The 22,392-nt window shown below is 35.5% G+C and overlaps 1 protein-coding gene across 4 annotated transcripts in view; it reads left to right on the top strand.

Annotated features, from left to right (window-relative positions):
• The window catches only part of REV3L (REV3 like, DNA directed polymerase zeta catalytic subunit), a 186,681-nt gene that overhangs the window by 102,139 nt on the left and 62,150 nt on the right, over positions 1-22,392 (top strand). For all 4 annotated transcript variants that reach the window (XM_010371650.2, XM_030929595.1, XM_030929596.1 and 1 more), the window contains 6 exons: positions 1,940-2,082; positions 3,043-7,204; positions 11,966-12,873; positions 14,646-14,725; positions 16,021-16,146; positions 21,196-21,388. In XM_010371650.2, the coding sequence (XP_010369952.2) occupies positions 1,940-2,082; positions 3,043-7,204; positions 11,966-12,873; positions 14,646-14,725; positions 16,021-16,146; positions 21,196-21,388 (5,612 nt within the window). The remainder of the gene's footprint in view (positions 1-1,939; positions 2,083-3,042; positions 7,205-11,965; positions 12,874-14,645; positions 14,726-16,020; positions 16,147-21,195; positions 21,389-22,392) is intronic.

Below are 22,392 nucleotides of genomic sequence, written 5' to 3'. Positions count from 1 at the left end.
CTGCTACATTTTAAAAGATTAACCTAACTTTTAGAAGTTATCCATTTATATATACAGTATTAACATATGTGAGTGATAAATGGGGCAAAATTGGAGTGCCTTCTTATCTTAGAACTAGACAAAAAGAATGCTCTGTGATAGTTGAACTGTTGTTGAGTATCAGAGCAACAATGCACTGAAGACGGGATGACTTTGGGGTCTGATTAGACTAAGGGAACTAAGGTTAAAAACAAATAAATAAAAGACTGAGAAGCAAACACTGGTGTTGTGGTTTGTTTCTCAAAATCAGTGAATAAGTTAGTGTTGTGGTTTTCTAAATCAGTCTCTGTGAACTTGATTGGTTTGAGTCTGCCCTTTAGTTATATGCTCTGTGTATGGAAAAATCTAGGCCTGTGAGCCTGAAAGACTGAGTATGCCTCTCCTTTAAACTTCTGTAGGCTAGATTAGAACTTTTTAAGTCTGTGTTTGAAATTTTCAACCCCAAAGCCATCACTGAAAGGTGAAAGAAGTTAATCCATAAATTCAGGGTTTACATGTATATGACAAAAGTTTTGATTTTTCTGTTTAATAAATCAGATATAGAAATCTCCAGATGTGATGTTAAATTCTTTCCTCTAACATTGTCACTGCTCTAATAATAAGCATTGTCGATCCTATGATTAAATTTATGCTTATATGTTCATTGGCTAAACCAATTTGGTGAAAACCATGCCCACTTTAACCTTGGGAAAACAAACCTAAACATTTTGTACACATTATTAGAGAGAGACTGAATAGTAGAAGCATAGTGTCTAGAAAATGATTTAGTTAATTCTACTCTTTATATTGGATATTATATTCTGTGCTGATTACCATATTTTAAGAATACTGAAAAAGGAAAGGGAAAGAAGAGGAAGAAAACTAGAAGGATCTGTAAACATTCTCACTTTTGAAGAACTTTTGAATGGAGACTGTTTGATCTAATTAGAATTACAAGATGAATGAGAAATGCCTTTATGTATTTTAAAGATTATCATGTGGAAAATGGCATCAACCTGCTGTGTATAGCTACAGAGAACAAAATAGGAATCATGTATGGAAGTTGAAAGAGTTTGTGTATTACAAGAAGACAACTATTAACAATTAAAGCTATTAACAATGGAAAGATTGCCCTGTGAGACAGCAAGCCCCTTATATAGATTATGTAAAAACAGAGATTGCCTCAGGTTCATTAAAAAATCAGGTTTTTGCATTAGGTAGAAAGTTGGACTAGACCTCTGATACCTCTTTCAGCTCTTAAGGGAGTGATTTTTATGATAAATTGTGATTTACAAAGGCTTAATGGAAAAAGAGTTCCAGTATAATATAATAAAATAATAATTTCAAATTGTTGAGATTAGTGAAAGAAAAAATTGGATATGGAAAGGAAAAAAGTTTGCCCATTCAATTAAAAGGGAAAGCATCAAGTTAATATCAATATGAGATGATACTTAAAGAAACTGGACTTCACTGTCCCTCTGAATTTCTCAGTAACCCTACTTTATAGTTACTGTCAGATTGACTGAACACCTTTACTACTTCCTATTCCCTCTCTCTTCTTCAATATTTTCTCTTCAGCCCTGACCTCAATGCCCCTTCACTCATCTCTTTATTCTTATTTCTTGCAATTCGGAATGCAGGAATTGTGGTGTATTTCAGCTCACATGAAAGAGATTATAAAGTGTAATTGTAATAATGCTTTGTAAGTTGCTATAGTGAGACATGTTAATAAAGCAAAGTAAATATACTTTTCTAGAAGTTACAGTTTTCAGGGTTTTTTTTATTGTTTTACTATAGAGTAACTTAGATACATTATTATAGTTAACTTACATTATTATAGAGTTAACTTAGATACATGATTTGCATCTGAGATGGTCTTTTCTAACGATCATGCTCACTAGTGAATTTTAATATTCTCCAGATCACTGTGCAGAGATACCCACAGAAGTTCAACTGAAGATGATGACTCATCTTCAGAAGAAGAAATGGAATGGAGTGATAACAGTTTGCTTCTAGCCAATCTTTCTATACCTCAGTTAGATGGAACTGCAGATGAAAATAGTGGTAAGTAAACAAGTCTACTGTGAGAAATTGGTTATTTAGGATCTAAAAATATATTTGATTTTGAGGTCAGGCGCTCTGGCTCACACCTGTAATCCCAGCATTCTGGGAGTCCAAGGTGAGAGGATCACTTGAATTCAGGAGTTTGAGACCAGCCTAGGCACCATAGTGGGACCCTGTCTCTAAAAAACTAAAAAAAAAAAAATTAGGCCAGCATAATGGTGCATGCCTGTAGTCCCAGCTACTCAGGAGGATGAGGTGGGAGGCTTACTTGAGCCCAAGAGTTTGAGGCTGCAGTGAGCTGTGATTGCTCTACAGCATTCCAGCCTAGGCAACAGAGCAAGACCCTGCCTCCAAAAATAAATAAATAAATACATAAATATGATTTTGAAACTTTAATCATACTTTCTATTGATTTTGAAACTGTAATCGTACTTTCTATATAGTTGGCTAAGTGAGGCTATAGTGATGTTTTGTCCTTCAGGATTTTTTTTCTTTTGAAAGAATGTAGGTACATAGTTTGTTTCTCATTTCTAAAAGGATATAACATATGTTGATCACTGATTTCAAGCTTTGAAAACTTTAATGTTTGTTGTATAAGTAGAATAATAAACTAAAAAATATGCTCAGTTTATTTGAAGTGATAATGTAAAGCATATTACTTTATGAACATTTTTAAAGTGACAATATTTTTCCCTTATTCCCCAAAGGCACTAAATAGTAATATAATCTATTTCTGATCAATTGAATATGTGTTTAAAATGGTGACTCATAATTGTAACTATATTTAGATTGAGTCATTAATGATAAACGTTACCTTTTTGTTAAGATAGCCGTTTTAAACATGCAAACTTAATTTTATGTAATTTTTTTCATAGTGATAGCATTAATATCTTGGTGTGGGAAAATGTCTTAAAAATTAGGAGTAAAATGAAATAAATTGTTTTTCCCTCCTCATTTCAGACAATCCATTGAACAACGAAAATTCTAGAACCCACTCTTCTGTAATTGCAACAAGCAAGCTATCAGTTAAACCCTCCATCTTTCACAAAGATGCTGCTACATTAGAACCCTCATCTTCTGCTAAGATTACCTTTCAGTGTAAACACACAAGTGCCCTTTCTTCCCATGTTTTGAACAAGGAAGATTTAATTGAAGACCTTTCACAGACAAATAAAAATATAGAAAAAGGTCTAGATAATTCAGTCACTTCTTTTACAAACGAAAGCACTTACTCTATGAAATACCCTGGATCTTTAAGCAGTACTGTTCATTCAGAAAATTCTCATAAAGAGAATAGTAAGAAAGAGATCCTCCCAGTGTCTTCCTGTGAAAGTAGTATTTTTGATTATGAAGAAGATATTCCATCTGTTACAAGACAAGTACCAAGTAGAAAATATACAAACATTAGAAAAATCGAAAAGGATTCCCCTTTTATACATATGCACCGTCACCCTAACGAGAATACATTGGGCAAAAATTCTTTCAACTTTTCTGACTTGAATCATTCAAAAAATAAAGTGTCCTCTGAAGGAAATGAAAAAGGAAACAGCACAACTCTGAGTAGTTTATTCCCTTCATCATTTACTGAAAATTGTGAATTGCTGTCATGCTCAGGGGAGAATAGAACTATGGTACATTCTCTTAATAGCACTGCTGATGAAAGTGGACTAAATAAACTTAAAATTAGGTATGAAGAATTTCAAGAACATAAAACAGAAAAGCCAAGCCTCAGCCAGCAAGCAGCACACTATATGTTTTTTCCCAGTGTTGTTCTTTCTAACTGTCTTACTAGACCACAGAAACTGTCTCCTGTCACATATAAATTACAACCTGGCAATAAACCATCCCGGTTAAAATTGAATAAAAAGAAACTTGCAGTTCATCAGGAGACTTTTACCAAAAGTAGTGAGACTGGATCCACAAAAGATAATAGTATACAAAATAATCCTTGTAATAGTAATCCTGAGAAGGATAGTGCATTCACCAGTGATTTAACTAAAACCTCTCGTGGAGCTTTTGAAAATAAAACACCCACAGATGGTTTTATAGACTGTCACTTTGGAGATGGAACGTTAGAAACTGAGCAGTCCTTTGGACTATATGGAAATAAATACACACTTAGAGCCAAACGCAAGGTAAATTATGAGACTGAAGATAGTGAGTCGAGTTTTGTAACACACAACTCAAAAATTAGTCTACCTCATCCCATGGAAATTGGTGAAAGTTTAGATGGCACTCTCAAATCTCGAAAACGAAGAAAAATGTCTAAAAAGCTGCCTCCTGTCATCATAAAGTATATTATTATTAATAGATTTAGAGGGAGAAAAAATATGCTTGTGAAGCTAGGAAAAATAGATGCTAAAGAAAAACAAGTAATATTGACAGAAGAAAAAATGGAACTATATAAAAAGCTTGCACCTTTGAAGGACTTTTGGCCAAAAGTTCCTGACTCCCCTGCAACCAAATATCCCATTTATCCACTAACACCAAAGAAAAGTCACAGAAGAAAGTCAAAACATAAGTCTGCTAAGAAGAAAACTGGTAAGCAACAAAGGACAAATAATGAAAATATTAAAAGAACTTTGTCTTTCAGGAAAAAACGGTCACATGCTATTCTTTCTCCTCCCTCACCATCTTACAATGCTGAAACCGAAGATTGTGACTTGAATTATAGTGATGTTATGTCTAAACTAGGTTTTCTTTCTGAGAGAAGCACAAGTCCCATAAATTCTTCTCCACCTCGCTGCTGGTCTCCCACAGATCCAAGAGCTGAAGAAATCATGGCTGCCGCAGAAAAAGAGGCAGTGCTTTTTAAGGGTCCTAATGTATATAATAAGACTGTTAATTCTCGTATAGGAAAAAATAGTCGCGCAAGAGCACAGGTTAAGAAATCAAAAGCAAAGCTTGTTAATCCCTCTGTAGTTACTAAGAAAAGGAACAAACGAAATCAGACAAGTAAACTAGTAGATGATGGAAAAAAGAAACCAAGAGCAAAACAAAAAACAAATGCGAAAGGTACGTCGAGAAAGCATATAACACTTAAGGATGAAAAAATCAAATCTCAGTCTGGTGCTGAAGTTAAGTTTGTACTGAAACACCAGAATGTGTCTGAATTTGCAAGTAGTTCTGGAGGCGCTCAACTACTTTTTAAACAGAAAGATATGCCACTAATGGGCTCTGCTGTAGATCATCCCCTTTCTGCTCCCCTACCCACTGGAATTAATGCACAACAGAAGTTATCTGGCTGCTTTTCTTCTTTCTTAGAAAGCAAGAAGTCTGTAGATGTGCAGACATTCCCCAGTTCACGAGATGATTTGCATCCATCAGTTGTTTGTAATTCTATAGGACCTGGAATCTCAAAAATTAATGTTCAAAGACCTCATAATCAAAGTGCTATGTTTACTCTAAAGGAATCAACCTTAATTCAGAAAAATGTATTTGACCTTTCCAACCATTTGTCTCAGGCAGCACAGAATACACAGATATCTTCGGGTATGTCTTCAAAGATAGAAGATAATGCAAATAATATACAAAAAAACTATTTGTCATCAATCGGAAAGTTAAGCGAATATCGCAATTCCCTAGAATCAAAGCTGGACCAAGCATATACCCCTAATTTTTTGCATTGCAAAGATAGTCAGCAACAGATTGTGTGCATAGCGGAGCAGTCAAAGCACAGTGAAACTTGTTCTCCGGGAAATGCAGCTTCAGATGAAAGCCAAATGCCTAATAATTGCTTTGTAACTTCCTTGAGAAGTCCGATCAAACAAATAGCATGGGAGCAAAAGCAAAGGGGCTTTATTTTAGATATGTCAAATTTTAAACCTGAAAGAGTAAAACAGAGGTCATTATCAGAAGCAATTTCACAAACCAAAGCACTTTCTCAGTGTAAAAATCGAAATGTGTCAACACCTTCAGCATTTGGTGAAGGACAGTCTGGACTGGCAGTTCTAAAAGAATTGTTACAAAAAAGACAGCAGAAAGCACAAAATGCAAATATTATACAAGACCCATTATCTAATAAACATCAACCAAATAAAAATATTTCTGGTTCTCTTGAACATAACAAAGCAAATAAACGGACACGAGCGGTAACATCCCCAAGAAAACCTCGAACTCCCAGAAGTACAAAACCAAAAGAAAAAATCCCCAAACTTCTCAAAGTAGACTCTTTAAATTTACAAAACTCTAGCCAGTTGGATAACTCCGTATCAGATGATAGTCCCATCTTTTTTTCAGATCCAGGTTTTGAAAGTTGTTATTCACTTGAAGATAGTTTATCTCCTGAACATAATTATAATTTTGATATTAACACAATAGGTCAGACTGGATTTTGTAGCTTTTACTCTGGAAGTCAGTTTGTCCCAGCTGATCAGAATTTGCCTCAGAAGTTCCTAAGTGATGCTGTTCAGGATCTTTTTCCAGGACAAGCTCTAGAAAAAAATGAGTTTTTAAGTCATGACAACCAGAAATGTGAAGAAGACAAGCATCATACCACGGACTCAGCCTCATGGATTAGATCTGGTACTTTAAGTCCTGAAATTTTTGAGAAATCATCCATAGATAGCATTGAGAATCATCGCCACAACCAGTGGAAAAATAGCTTTCATCCTCTAACAACTCGGTCTAACTCAATAATGGATTCTTTCTGTGTTCAGCAGGCAGAAGACTGTCTAAATGAAAAATCTAGATTGAATAGGAGTTCAGTAAGCAAAGAAGTGTTTCTTAGCCTCCCACAGCCAAACAATTCAGACTGGATTCAAGGTCATACCAGAAAAGAAATGGGACAGTCCCTTGACTCAGCGAATACCTCTTTTACTGCAATACTCGCCTCCCCTGATGGTGAACTTGTGGACATGGCCTGTGAAGATTTAGAACTGTATGTTTCAAGAAACAATGATATGTTGACCCCAACTCCTGATAGTTCACCAAGATCTGCTAGTTCTCCTTCACAATCTAAAAATGGCAGTTTCACCCCACGAACTGCTCACATTCTGAAACCACTTATGTCCCCACCAAGTAGGGAAGAAATTATGGCAACTTTGTTGGATCATGACCTTTCAGAGACTATTTACCAGGAACCATTTTGCAGTAATCCTTCTGATGTACCAGAAAAGCCCAGGTAATCAGAGTTATTTTTTCCCTTGGGTCACTCTGAATTACTATGATATATAAAATTATGCTATAGGGATTGAAAAAAAAGAATATAATATGTATATATAAAGACTATAACATTTGGTCACCTGATTACTAGTTTTTTGTGATACTGTATTTTTTAGTACATCATTGTGGAAAGTATTTCTGATTACAGACTTACTAAGAAAATTCAAAAATTAACTGGATGGTTACACCTAGAGAAGTTTATTTAAGTTGACTTGGATCTACCATTATTTAACACTATGTCTTCATTAAAGATTAGAGGTGCTCACTCTAAAGATGTCATGATACTTTAAAAGAATTACAATAATCATTGTTTAAATGGTATTTAATTTTTAAATGTTAAACTTTTATACCATTTTAAAAGAACTTCATTTTCAAGTGTTTTGAAAATGAGCATATATGTATTTTAAGTATTCCTCTGATATATCTCTAAATGAAGATCATTTTACGTTGTTTCTATTATAAACCACTTTTCATGTGGTTTCAATATCTTGCATTATATTGTTATTATAGTTTATGCAGTTATTAGCAAATGGACCTTGGTTTCCATTCTCCTTTAAGAATTTTTTCAGGTGGCCCGGTATGGTGGTGTGCACCTGTAATCCTGGCACTTTGGGAGGCCGAGGTGGGAGGATCGCTTGAGCCCAGGAGTTTGCGAGCAGCCCAGGCAAAAAAGTGAGACTCTGTCTCTACAAAAAATTAGACTGGGCACAGTGGCTCAAGCCTGTAATCCCAGCACTTTGGGAGGCCGAGGTGGGCAGATCACCTGAGGTCAGGAGTTCAAGACCAGCCTGGCCAACATGGTGAAACCCTGTCTCTACTAAAAATACAAAAATTAGCTGGCCATGGTGGCAGGCGCCTGTAGTCCTAACTACTCAGGAGGCTGAGACAGGAGAATCACTTGAACCCAGGAGGTGGAGGTTGCAGTGAGCCGAGATCATGCCACTGCACTTTGTTGCCTGGGCAACAAAGAGGGAAACTCCATCTCAAAAAATATATTAGCTGGGCATGGTGACATGTACCTGTGGTCCCAGCTACTCAGGAGGCTAAGGAAGGAGAATCACTGGAGCCCAGGATGTCAGGGCTGCAGTGAGCTGTGTTCACACCACTGCATTCCAGCTTGGGCAATAGAATGAGACTTTATCTCAAAAAAAAAATCTCTTCAGGGAATTGATAGACAAACGTGAGCACACGCACACATGCAGCAAATAGCAAAATAGAAATCACAGTAGTGGTTTATTTATCTGTAGTTGAGTAATTGTGTGCTACTTTCATCGCCAAGTTAGGACATAACTGATAAAAGCTTAATTGGGTAACGTGGCTTAATCCAGAAAGTTTGAATGATGGTTCTTGTTCCTGCCCCTGTGTCCGTGATCTCATATACTTAACCAGTTGCAGAGCAGGCAGTTCATTTCAACCATCCCTTCAGAAGCAGAAGAGGGTGGCTGGAACTGCTAAGGCAGGCCCTGCCTTAGTCTAAATCTTGGAAAGAGATATGAAGAGCAGCAGAGGCCACACTGCATGTATGCACTGACCTGTGGCAGCACCATGTTCCTGACTCCAGTGGAAAAAAAAAAAGAAAGATACAATATGAATATTACACATTTATTGAAAGCCATAGAAAGTACCACACCAAGAACAAACCCAGATATAATCTGTGGACTTTGGGCAATTATGATGTGTCAACATAGGTTCATTAATTGTAAAACACATGTACCACTCTGGTAGGAGATGGTGATAATGAAGGAGAGCATGTATGTGTGGGCGCAAAAGGAGTATATGGGAACCTCTGTACGTTCCTTTCAATTTTGCCGTCAACCTAAAGCTTTTAAAATATCTTTAAGGCCGGGCGCGGTGGCTCAAGCCTGTAATCCTAGCACTTTGGGAGGCCGAGACAGGCGGATCACGAGGTCAGGAGATCGAGACCATCCTGGCTAACATGGTGAAACCCCGTCTCTACTAAAAATACAAAAAACTAGCCGGGCGAGGTGGCGGGCGCCTGTAGTCCCAGCTACTCGGGAAGCTGAGGCAGGAGAATGGCGTGAACCCGGGAGACGGAGCTTGCAGTGAGCCGAGATTGCGCCACTGCACTCCAGTCTGGGCGACAGAGCGAGACTCCGCCTCAAAAAAAAAAATAAAATAAAATAAAATATCTTTAAAAAAATTTAAATTAAAAAAACACGACAGTGAATGCCAGGCTTTTACCCAGCAGATTCACAGTAATTCCTATAGGAATCCATTTTAAAAAGGGGTGAGAGTGAAATGATTTATATGTTAATTTGTTTCACGGTAAGAACCATTTTACTATATACTACATCTTATTTTATACCTTAAATATACACGATAAAAATTTATTTTTTTAATAAAGGGGTGAGAAAATGTTATCAGAAATGGAGAATAATTTATGTAATTATTGTAATGTAATTAATACATTATTACAATGTAATGTAATAATTATGTAATTACTGTAATGACTTGAAGTGAAGGGTAGAAATGTTCACCTCCCAGCGCCTTTTCAACACAGTTTTGTTTAGTACCCACATGGAACTCTTTATTTTACTGCTGGGGCATATGAAGTCTGTTCCTTAAACATTAGTTTCCATCATTTTGGGGACTTCGGTGTTATCAGTAGTGATTATGGTATATTTACTTTTAGTTACCAAACTTACGTGCTAGTCATTATGTTTGTGTTGTCCAACTTTGACACTTGTCCTACAGCTAAAATAAAAAATAATCATTTTTGAAAAATATTTTTTAAAATATGAAACTGTAGGCTGGGCACAGTGGCTCACGCCTGTAATCCCAGCACTCTGGGAGACCAAGGCAGGCGGATCACGAGGTCCAGAGATCGAGAACATCCTGGCCAACATGGTGAAACCCCGTCTCTACTAAAAGTGCAAAAATTAGCTGACCGTGGTGGCATGTGCCTGTAATCCCTACTCGAGAGTGAGGCAGGAGAATCACTTGAACCAGGGAGTCAGAGGTTGCAATGAGCTGAGATCACACTCCTGCACTCCAGCCTGGTGACAGAGTAAGACTCTGTCTCAAAAAAAAAAGAAACTGTGTATTCAGTATGGAAAATTTAGGTAGTATGAAAGAAGAAGAAATAAAAATTACACCATTTTTCCATGTAGTAACAGCCACCATAATATTTTGATGTGTTTTCTATTTTCTTTTTTTAAAAGTATAGTTTTTAGTTTGTTGTTTTGTGAAGTGTGATCTTATTGTAGTCACAGTATTATCGACATTTTTCACTTAACATTATATTGTAAACATTTTCCAAATGAGTTTCTTGAATATTTTAATCGCTGCATATGTTGCATCATGTATATATTATTGGACAGAAAGATTGTTTGTGATTTTGCCACTATAGATAGTATGTATATTATTATGTATGTTAAGAAGATATTAGCATTTTCTTCTTAAAGCATTTCTTGTAATTTGGAGTTTGTCCTTATAGCCCTAGAAGTAGGATTACTGAAAAATATAAGACTGTTGTTACATATTAGGAGATTTTTTTCCTAGTGAATTATAGCAATTACCATGCTGCTGACAGTATGTAAGAAAACTGAATTCACCACACCTCACCATTTTTTATTCTTGACCTTATTATGATTTCTCTATCCTTAGTATTAGAGTTGGATATGGTCACTTAGTATGTGTATTCATTTCCTTCAACAGCATTAATTCTGTTTCTGATTTTTCACATTGCCAAGAGTGGATGCAGGGACAGTGCTGGATGCTGGTTATGGAGTTAACTAGTAGGGGCTAAAGTCTTTTCATATAAAGGAGACAGGGTAGCCCTAATGCTCTTCCTTCAGCTTCAGATCTGAAAACATGAATCTAGTTAGTGGAGTTTTATGTAGAGAATGATGGGGACATTTGAGGAATCATGCCCTAAGAGAAGTGATTGAAAAAACTATGAATTATCTTTATATCCATAATAAAGTTAACATGAAGAAGTAGAATTATTTCATGTTGCTGTAGTAAGCAGAAATAGTATCAAGGGATTAGGGAAAGAGGTTTCACTTAATATTTATAGCTTTTGGAAATGAAACCAGACTGTTTTCATTAGTGATTTCCCACATATTCATACATTGGTAACATTTAAGCCATGTATCCTGTGGGCTCTGCCAACTCCTAAGTTATGTCAGTGTTAATCCCTACCATGGAATGGGAAGAAAGAATTAGATAATTTACCTCAGTTGGTATTTTTTTTAATGTTTAAGGGATTTGAGAGTACGAAGATTCGTTTGAATTGACTCATTTTGCTAAACTACAAATACTGGAGAATATAGGAAGAAGCTATGAATAATATCCTGGGACATAGTATTTGAAATGATAAATTACTTTATTGTTTTTATTCATATGTGGTAATAATGGAAAATTTACTTTAAGATTAGGAGAGGAAAGGAATCTGAAAAGTTTGTTTCATCTCCTTGAAGGACAGAAGGCTTCATGGGGCATTAAAATAAAACAAAAAATACCTTCTCTCCCTAAGATTAATGGTACCTTTCAAAGGAAATTAAGTAGTCATACACCTGTGAGGAAAAGCATATTGAGACTAAAGATAGAGTGTACCTGCATAAAATAGAGGGAGCAGGGAAGATAGAAATGGACATTTTTGAGACTCCAAAAGGGACTTTATCTAGGACATGGAGTTAAATATTTTAGTAATTGCTCTTTGAAACGAAACAGTTGTTCTAAAATATGTTGTTTATAGGGAGATTGGTGGACGGCTCCTCATGGTAGAAACTCGACTTGCAAATGATCTGGCTGAGTTTGAGGGAGATTTTTCCTTGGAAGGACTTCGTCTTTGGAAAACAGCATTCTCAGCAATGACTCAGAATCCAAGGCCAGGGTCACCCCTTCGCAGTGGCCAAGGAGTTGTCAATAAAGGGTCAAGTAATAGCCCTAAGATGGTTGAAGATAAAAAAATTGTGATTATGCCTTGCAAATGTGCCCCAAGTCGACAACTGGTTCAAGTGTGGCTTCAAGCCAAAGAACAATATGAACGTTCCAAGAAACTGCCTAAAACCAAGCCAACTGGAGTTGTAAAATCTGCTGAGAACTTTAGCTCTTCAGTTAACCCAGATGACAAACCTGTAGTGCCTCCAAAAATGGATGTAAGTCCACGTATACTCCCCACTACAGCACATACCAAGGAGGATGTTAATTCTCAGATTGCTTTACAAGCACCAACCACGGGATGTAGTCAAACTGCAAGTGAAAGTCAGATGCTGCCACCAGTTGCCTCTTCAAGTGATCCTGAAAAAGATGAAGATGATGATAACTATTACAATAATTATAGCTCCCCTGATTCTCCTGTAATTCCCCCTTGGCAACAACCAGTATCCCCAGATTCCAAAGCATTAAATGGAGATGATAGACCCTCATCACCAGTAGAGGAGCTGCCTTCATTGGCTGTTGAGAACTTCTTAAAACCAATAAAAGATAGTATACAAAAAAGCCCCTGCAGTGAGCCTCAAGAGCCTCTAGTGATATCTCCAATTAATGCTAGGCCAAGAACTGAGAAATGTGAATCACTTTGCCTTCATAGTACACCAATCATACAGAGAAAATTTCTGGAAAGGCTTCCTGAAGCAACTGGCCTTAGCCCATTATCAACAGGTAAGTGTACACATAACAGGAAGTCTCCATAATTGTTCTTCAGAAATAGAAATGAAGATAACATTAGACTGAAATGAAAATCAGAGCTTTTTAAATGAAGGTATAGCTCAGCAAATATTTTTTGTCATGTCTTAGAAAGTCGTCACATGACAACTCTCTGCTGTGTAATCTACTTATATTTGCTTCCATCCTGTCTTCCTTGTGGGTGAAATACAGGAGCCCTCTCAAAAGGCTTATCTTCTCAACCTGACTTTCCCATTGGCTTTTATACATATCCAGGTCTCCCACATTTTAAAACAGAAACAAAAACCCTGCCTTGACATCACGTCTCCAGCCAGCTTTTACTCTTTCTCCTCCCCTTCAAAGCCAAATTTCTTAAAAGATTTATCTAATTTGACAACTCCAGTTATTTACCTCCTACTCATTTCTCAGCCCACTCTAAACTGAATTCTGCCCCTGTCATTCTACATTATAGCTCTTATAAATAATCCCAATAAACTTATAGCTAAAACCAGTAGATGTTCCTGAGTCTTATCATATGTCCTCTAAGCAGCCATTTTCTCATTGACCCTACCTTCCTTCTTGGAGCTGCTTCTCCACTTGGCCTTCCTCCTACTTCTCTGTTTTTTCCCAATTGATTTTCTCATTATTCTCAGTTGTCATCTAAACATTGGAGTTTATTAAGGCTTGATCTTAAGTCTTCTTTATATCTTTCTCTAAATGATCTAATTCCTGTCCTCAGGATTACTACAGATAACTTGCAAATTTATATTTCCAGTTCAGACCTCTCTTTTAAGCTCCAGAACACTATGTCCAACTACCTATCTGACATTTCCACTTGAATGCTAAATGGCACCTCAAGATTAGTATTTTAAAAACCAATTCATGATCTCACTGCATACATTCACCACTACTTCCCCAACATACTTATATATACATGCCTCCACATAAAAACCCATCTGGCCTTCTTTCAGTTTTCCTTATTTCAATAAATAGTGCCATCATCTCTCAGTTACACAAGTAAGAAACATAGAATTTATTTTTAATACTCACCTCATTCCCTCACTACCCACCTTGTAGTTTCTAGTCCCTATCCAAGCCTTATCACTTGTTTATCTCCTAAGTAAACCAGATCTATTTACTTTATTGTACTTCTTCCACCACAACCTTAGGCCGTACTGTCATCATCTCTTGTCTGGGCTCCTGCACCAGCCATTTTATCTAAGTAATTTCCAATTCTTTTGCACAGTAATCAGGGAAAAATCCCCACTCTATTCCTAGTTAGTTACTACTCTCTTCAGATTTTACATCCAGGAAAACTTCCCTAATCTCCTTGACCACATAAAAATTCCCAATTGTATTCCCCTTTGTTATATTAATGCAGTTATAAATTTATTTTTCTAGTTTGTTTGATGAATGTCTGATTCTCTCTCTAGACCCCGTGAGGGCACAGATTATGTCTTTTCTTCCTCATCATAGGTACTTGATAAGTAAGTGAATAAATGATTTTTTAAACAGTTCTGTAGGTTAATGACCGGGGTATAAAACTCAGTAATTAAAATATAAACGTATTTAAAATACAAAATGTTAAAGTGTTATTTTGGTGGGTATCAGAGGTTTGAATTTCATTTTTAAATCATGAAATTTTGGGGGGAATTCATAGGACAGCACCCACAAGTGATACTTAAGTTTTTGAAACAGCAAAAGGTTTTTTAAAAACCAGAAGCAGGTAATTTTGATATACATGTTAAATATGAAATTTCTTTCTACAGAACCAAAAACACAGAAGTTGAGTAATAAGAAAGGAAGTAATACTGACACTCTTAGAAGAGTACTCTTAACACAAGCAAAGGTAACTATACTAAACATTTTTAAAGATCAGTGGAAGATCCAGTCTTATTCCTAGATTTCAGTTAGATAATTGATAACTTTGTCTCAATTAAAAAATTTTTGTTACTTAAATTTTTGCATCATTATTTGCATATCTTTGAGACAACAAAAATTTGCCTTTTTTTAGTTTTTTTTTTTTTTTTTTTGCTGTTGGGATCTAAAAGATTCTTATATGTAAATACAAATATTACAGAGAAAGTGAATATGATAGCCAAAATGTGGATTATGAGGATACAAATACATTAACTGATTACTGGCAAAATCAGAACATTCCAATGACAGCAGAGCTCAAGTAAGTGATTTTTGATCCCACCAAAAATATATCCTTTTTCTTGGTTTATTACTTTTTTCTAAAATATAACCTTATTGATTTTTTAAAATTTATTTTACTAAGTAGCAAAAGAAAGCAACATTATTTACTACTGAAACTCTGGAAAGTCACAGATATTTTTATTCAAATACTAAAAAATGACAAAACTTAGAATTATATGGTTATATGAAAGAAGTATACATTAGACATGCATCCTTGGAAATATATGCTATAAATCACTTATATATTGGCCACTTCTTATAAATGTCGTTAACTACATAAAATATATTTTAGTATTTCTTTGAGATTATAAAACTTTTTAAACTTTCATTTATAAAATAGTATTGAATTACAAGCTACATATATTAAAAAATACTATATCAGTGTGTTGTGAACATAACACTTTGGGGGAAACAGTTAATAGATTTAGAAATCAGAAAAAAAAATTTTTGTGAGGAAAGGAAAGATGCCATTTTTTTCTGAATCTTTCAAGATTATTTACATTGTTTTATTTAATTCATCTTTCAGACACATGTTGTATTAGGGTAAAATACAAATCAATATTTCAAATCTTTTTCAAACTTTAGCCAAAGTAGTTGGAAATATATTGATTGCTTGCTTGTCTTACTTTCAAGAAAGGTCAAGATAAATGTCCATGTGGTATAAATCTCAACTCCCTACAAAACTATTATTTTCAGTATTGGGGGCTTCTGAATTGAGAGATAATGGTTTACTTATATTTCCACATATATCCAGTTCTGATATCTTTGTTAGCATGAAAGTAACATTAATAAATACAGTTTCTCCCTGAATTTAGAGATGATATTAGTTTACCATTTATTACCAAACACATAAAGCATATTATGTGGGAATAAGTAATCAAAAGAAAAATGATTGCTCACCTATCTTTTTCTGGCTGTGTGTGTGTGTGTGTGTTTTTTTTATAGAATCAATTTGCAGCAGTAAATACCCCACAGAAAGAAACTTCTCAGATTGATGGACCATCTTTAAACAATACTTACGGTTTCAAAGTCAGCATACAAAACTTACAGGAGGCAAAAGCTTTACATGAGGTAAAACTGCAACAGTAAGGACACATACCTTGTGTTCAATTTAACTCCTCTTTTATTCTATAAAAGTATGGAATTTTTTTAACGAGGAAGGAATATATTGAATTCTATCCTATTAATCTTCATCTTGTTCTCATTTTCTTACTGTTTTGTATATTTACATGTTTATGTACAATAGAGAAACTTAAAGAATTTAAGTTGCTGAGACTGCTTTGTGATTTCATATCTTTCACAAATCTCATAACTGAAATTCAGCTTATGGACATTAAAATAAGAAAAGATTTTTGGGAGGTGAAGGTGGGACGATCCCTTGAGTCGAGGAGTTTAAGACTATCCTGGGCTACGTAAGAAGACCCTGTCTCTACCAAAAAATAAAAATAAATTTAGACATGCACCTATAGTCTCAGCTATTTGGGAGGCTGAGGTGGGAGGATCACTTGACCCTGGGAGTTCAAGGCTGCAGTGAGCTGTGATTGCGCCACTATACTCCAACCCAGGCTACAGACAGAGCAAGACTGTCTCTTTGGGGAGAAACAAAAAAAGACTGTATTTTGGGGATTATTATATTAAGATGTTATATCACATCTGAAATGTGATATTTATTTGTATTTTCTGTTTGATTGGCTCAGTGGATTAAAGCTTGCTACAAAAGAGGATAAATTCATTCATTCACATACTCTCTATATAACCCAGCTATCTTCACAGCACAGGCTGTCTGCCAAAGACTAGGACTTTGCAAAAATATACATCAGCCACAGTATGCATTGGAAAGAATATGTGAATGGGTCACTGTAAATTTATTTGTATGCAGAAAACAAACCCAAAGCACATATCTGACTGGCAGTAAGGTAGAAATCGGAGTGTATTTTCATTGTTTACACTTGTGCTGTCATATGGTAGCCGCTAGCAGCATGGATATTGAGAACTTAAAATTTGGCTTATACAACTGAAGAACTGAATTTTAAACTTTATTTAATTTTAATTTAGATTTTAAAACATAGTTGACTCAAAGTATGTTTGGAACAACTTAGGTATGTAATACTATTTTTTACTCTAAGTTTTATGAAAATAAGTATAGATCAAGTATTTCTGTAGAAAATTTAGCATGCACAGTGAGATACTAGAAGGGTAAAATACATACTGATTTCAAAGACTTCGTGGAAAGAATAAAATATTTTATTAGTAATTTTTATGTTGATTATATGTTGAAAGAATAATATTTTAAATATATTGGATCAAAGTGTTTTTAAATTAATTTAACCTATTTTTATTTTTTTAAATATGACTACTAGAAAACTTTTAAGTTACATGTGACTTTCATTATATTTCTTTTGGACAGTGCTAGTTTTATACAGTCATTTTATGTCTTTGCTCTTAAAGCAGAGGATTAGTAACCACCTTTAAGTTATAATTCAATTTTTAAGTGTAGTTTTTTTTCTCAAGTCAATTCTGTTGTAAACTGTTCTAGGGGTTAGATTAACATAAACTGAGGGAAAATTTTTTTTTTTTTTTTTTTTTTTGAGGCGGAGTCTCGCTCTGTCCTCCAGGCTGGAGTGCAGTGGCAGGATCTCGACTCATTGCAAGCTCCGCCTCCCAGGTTCACGCCATTCTCCTGCCTCAGCCTCCCAAGTAGCTGGGACTACAGGCGCCTGCCACCACGCCCAGCTAATTTTTTGCATTTTTAGTAGAGATGGAGTCTCACCATGTTAGCCAGGATGGTCTCGATCTCCTGACCTCGTGATCCGCCCGCCTCGGCCTCCCAAAGTGCTGGGACTACAAGCGTAAGCCACCGTGCCTGGCCTGAGGGAAAAATTTTAATATTGTCCTCCTTTTTTCTTCAAATTTGAACTGAAAATTATGTTTTTTTAGAATTAGATCGGAATATAGTCTCTTTCTCATTTATTCGTTTGCACATTTTTCTCATTCAACAGCATCCATACAGTTCCTGTTTTATACCTATGTCTATACTGGCCCCTGAAGCCTACATAAATTAAGTGATAAATTCAGTAATACATACCATCAAATGCACACTTGAGATTAGCAAAATTTTTAAAACTATGTATTAAAGCAAATTTGATAGACTATAGCAAAAAGATGTATTACATTTGATTATTCTCTTATTTGAAAAGTATACTTTTCTACATTTTCCTAGGTAACCCTGTTTCAGAACCATGGGCCCTCTGAAAGTTAAAATCACTCAGGAGGTCTCACTAGTTGCTCTGACAGCTTCTTCCTCCAGATAACAGGCTTTCCTCATCTCAAGGCACATTCCGAACTGCCGCCCAGTGGTTGAAACAGGAATAAACCAAAGAAAAACTCAACACTGTTCTCTTCCTTTCTCTAGGAAATTGTGCTTGTGGCATTTTCTCCCTGTTTCCATTACCCTAGGATAATCTTTCTTTCTTCTGCACATCAACACTCAGTGCAGAAGACAAGGGTTGTAATCTTTGTCCCCCTTTCTCACCTCCCTCTTGCCTAGTCACACTCACTAAATCTCTCAAGCCATGTCTTTATATATTTTGCTTTAAAAAAATACTCCCTAAGCACAGTAATGCATTTTGTTATCAAGGAATAGAAATGCAAATTTTGAGTGTGAAAATTTGATCTAGTAAACAAAAATCAACCTCTAAGACCCTTTTAATCTAAAATTGTTTTCAGAGTCTTTATGTCTTTTCAGATGTTCATCCCTTTTTTGTTTGTTTGTTTGTTTTTTTGAAACATAGTCTTACTCTGTCACCCACGCTGGAATGCAGTGGCACGAAATCAGCTCACTTCAACCTCTACCTCCCAGGTTGTCCTGCCTCAGCCTCCCTAGTAGCTGGGATTACAGGCATGCATCACCACACCCGGCTAATTTTTGTATTTAGTGGAGACCGGATTTTGCCACATTAGCCAGGCTGGTCTCGAACTTCTGACCTTAGGTGATCCACCTGCCTCAGCCTCCCAAAGTGCTGGGATTACAGGCATAAGCCACCGTGCCCGGCCTCATATGTTCATCCCTTTCTGATGAAACTGGTTGTTTTGTTTTATTTGGGTTTGTGGGAGGAGTTTTCCATTTAAAAATTTATTTACTAAATTAATGCATGCTTATTGTCAAAATTAAATTCTGAAGAGTATGCATGTAAAAGTTTTTTCCCTTAGCTCTCCATTTCATATGGTTTGATTTTTTTTAATCCTAATATTTTAAAGTAGAAACAGCAGTATATGTTTCTGAGGAAAGTGGTAGATTTGTATTTGTTTTATTATTATGTCTTATACATGCATAATTGATGTTCTTTTTATTTTAAAAAGTATTTAGTGGCCAGGCACAGTGGCTCACGCTGGTAATCCTAGCACTTTGGGAGGTCGAGACAGGAGGATTGCTTGAAGCCAGGAGTTCGAGACCAGCCTGAGCAACAAGGCCCCATCTCTACAGAAAGTTTTATAAATTAGCCGGGCATGGTGATATGTACCTAGAGTCCTAGCTAGTAGGGAAACTGAAGTGAGTGGGTCACTTGAGCCCAGGAGTTCAGGGCTGCAAGTGAGCTATGATCACACCACTGCATTCCAGCCTGGGCAACAGAGAGAGACTCTGTCTCAAAAAAAAAAAAAAAAAAGTCTTTAACAAATTTACTAATGAGCATGTGCAATGGTACATATACCAAAAATAATCAGGACAAAAAATTTTGCAATGAAAAGTAAGCTTCCCTCCTACTTCTTCTACTTTAGGCTAACAGTTTCTTTACCCCAAAGCAATAAGTATGTCTACATTTTTATGTCACTTTTCAGAAATTTTCTATGAATGTGCTTCCATTTTTTCATGTATAGAAGTTTGCTATATTTACTGGTTCCATTTATCAGTGTATTATAGTTTCTTTTTATATTAGGACATATAGATCTGCCTCATTCCCTTGAAAATTTTAAAGGTTACAGAATATTCCATTGTCCTTATCCTTTATGGATACCACATAATTTATGTAACCTGTCCCCAACAGGTAAACTTTAGTTTTTTTCCAGTCTTTGCTATTATATTCTTGAGTAAACATCCTTGTGCATGTATTTTGTCTACATGTATATCTATCTCTAGGATAAATTTTCAGGGATAGGATTGCCACATCAATGAATTTTGATTTTCAGAGATTTACCAAATTCTACTCCTGTCACTAGTGAGAGACTTGAATTTACATTTCTTCAACAGTTTGCATGCAAGATAAATACAAAACACAAATCCTTTGTTAAATTTATATGATCTGAACAATTACCAATATTGTAACAGTAATCTGTTTTCCATTGCCAGGTACATGTACATGATAAAAAGATGAAGTGTAATTCTATCTGTAATCATGAATTTTAACCTATATTTTGTTTATCTTACTCTGTATTGATTTTAGAAAGAAAACTAAGAATTACAGTTAAAAGTTTCTATTGGCATAGAAAAATAAGCATGAAAAGCAAATATTAACATTTTTTGCATTATATGTTAAAGAGAAAATGTGCATGGGTAAAAATCTGGCTGTTGTGTAATTGATACCATAACAGTTCTTTTTTTTTTTTTTCCAGGAAAAACTGTAATTAAAACTCTGCCTAGTGTATGCAAAAGTCTAAGTAGCCCTGAAGTAGTAGTGAATTAATTGGTAGGAAATTTAAATTTTAAAAAAGTTCTCTTTTTACTTTAAACTACAGGTAAAACCATATAGTTTAGCTACCTACATGAAGAGTAAAACGTGACAGACTTTGGTTTCAATGTATAACCACTTGGACTAGTCATTCTCTTTCTCAAACAAGAATTGAGAGATCCTGCATATATTTGAGAAAAATAGTCTAAATATTGTCATTGAGAAATTATGGCAAGAGCAGATTTTCTGAAATAACATCATGAATTGATTTAATCTAATCTTGGGAGTAAAAATCTTTTGTTTTAATCTATGGAGTGCTGAGTTGTGACTTTGTCCTTTATGTCCATTTTTTCTGTAATCTTACATACATATTTCTCTAGAGCCTTAGTGAAACATACTTCTTTGAGCATGTCTTTAAAAAATGTTTTAAAAACATAATATTTATTTGCTTTTATAGATACAAAATCTTACCCTAATCAGTGTGGAGTTGCATGCTCGAACCAGACGAGACTTAGAACCGGATCCTGAATTTGACCCAATCTGTGCTTTGTTTTACTGCATCTCATCTGACACTCCACTGCCAAATACAGAAAAAACAGAACTCACGGGTGTAATAGTGATTGATAAAGACAAGACAGTTTTCAGTCAAGGTATTGTCCGTTTTTATTAATGATATACCTGCCCACTCTAGGAGGAACCTTGTAATGAGGAATTCCTATGCTGAAGATCCAATCTAAGCAAGCCTGAGGACTCTGTTCTAAAATGTTTGCTGAGATAGGAGTAGGAGATTGTGTATAACTTTGTCCTAGATGTATTATTCTTACTTGAATTAGTCAGAAGCAGCCAGGCACAGTGGTGCCTGCCTATAGTCCCAGCTACCTGGGAGGCTGGGCAACAGGATAGCTCGAGCCCAGGAGTTTGGGGCTATAGTGCACTGTGATTGTGCCTATAAATAGTCACTGCACTCCAGCCTGTGTAACATAGCAAGACCCCATTTATTTATTTATTTTTAAGTCAGAAGCAGTGTAATATAAAGATCTCAATATTTATAATTAGCTTATATAATTCATTCCAAGTATTATTTTATAAAAATAATTATTACTAATACAGAGTCCACATTATTATGTATCCCTAGATTAGGTGCACAGTCTTCCTTATGTATGCATATGCAAGTATTTTCTTGCTGATAAGAGAGTTTATCTTACTACTGTAAGTTAATGGTTCATAAGATACTTTTAAGATGTATTCTTACTTTGCTTATATCTCTTTATCTTTCTTTCTAAGTACATATACTTTTGGTTCAGAGGTTCTTCATACAGAATGCCATGTAAGGCATTTTATAAAATACCTACTGTCCCTCTGCAGCTTTCAGTAGTCACCATTACAAGTGAATTCAGTCCACTGAGGAGGAAGTCTTAGCACAGAATACAACCATATTAAGAATTTGCAATTTATTCAGTGATGTGCTTGAGCTGACACATACCCGCTCACAGCCAGTTCTTGGATTTTCGTGAATTTTTCAAACTAGTTGCTGTCACTTTGGCAGTTGGAAATCAGCCATAGGGTCGGGGAGGGGTCCTTACATCATGAAATAGGCCAGCACTACAAATTAAGGCTTTCTTTTTTTTCCTACAGAGGTGGTGGTTAAACATTT

The sequence above is a fragment of the Rhinopithecus roxellana genome, chromosome 4 (assembly GCF_007565055.1).
Source record: "Rhinopithecus roxellana isolate Shanxi Qingling chromosome 4, ASM756505v1, whole genome shotgun sequence".
Taxonomy (NCBI): Eukaryota; Metazoa; Chordata; class Mammalia; order Primates; family Cercopithecidae; genus Rhinopithecus; species Rhinopithecus roxellana.
The sequence above is the reverse complement of the archived record's forward strand: the minus strand, read 5'-3'. Positions and strand labels throughout refer to the sequence as shown.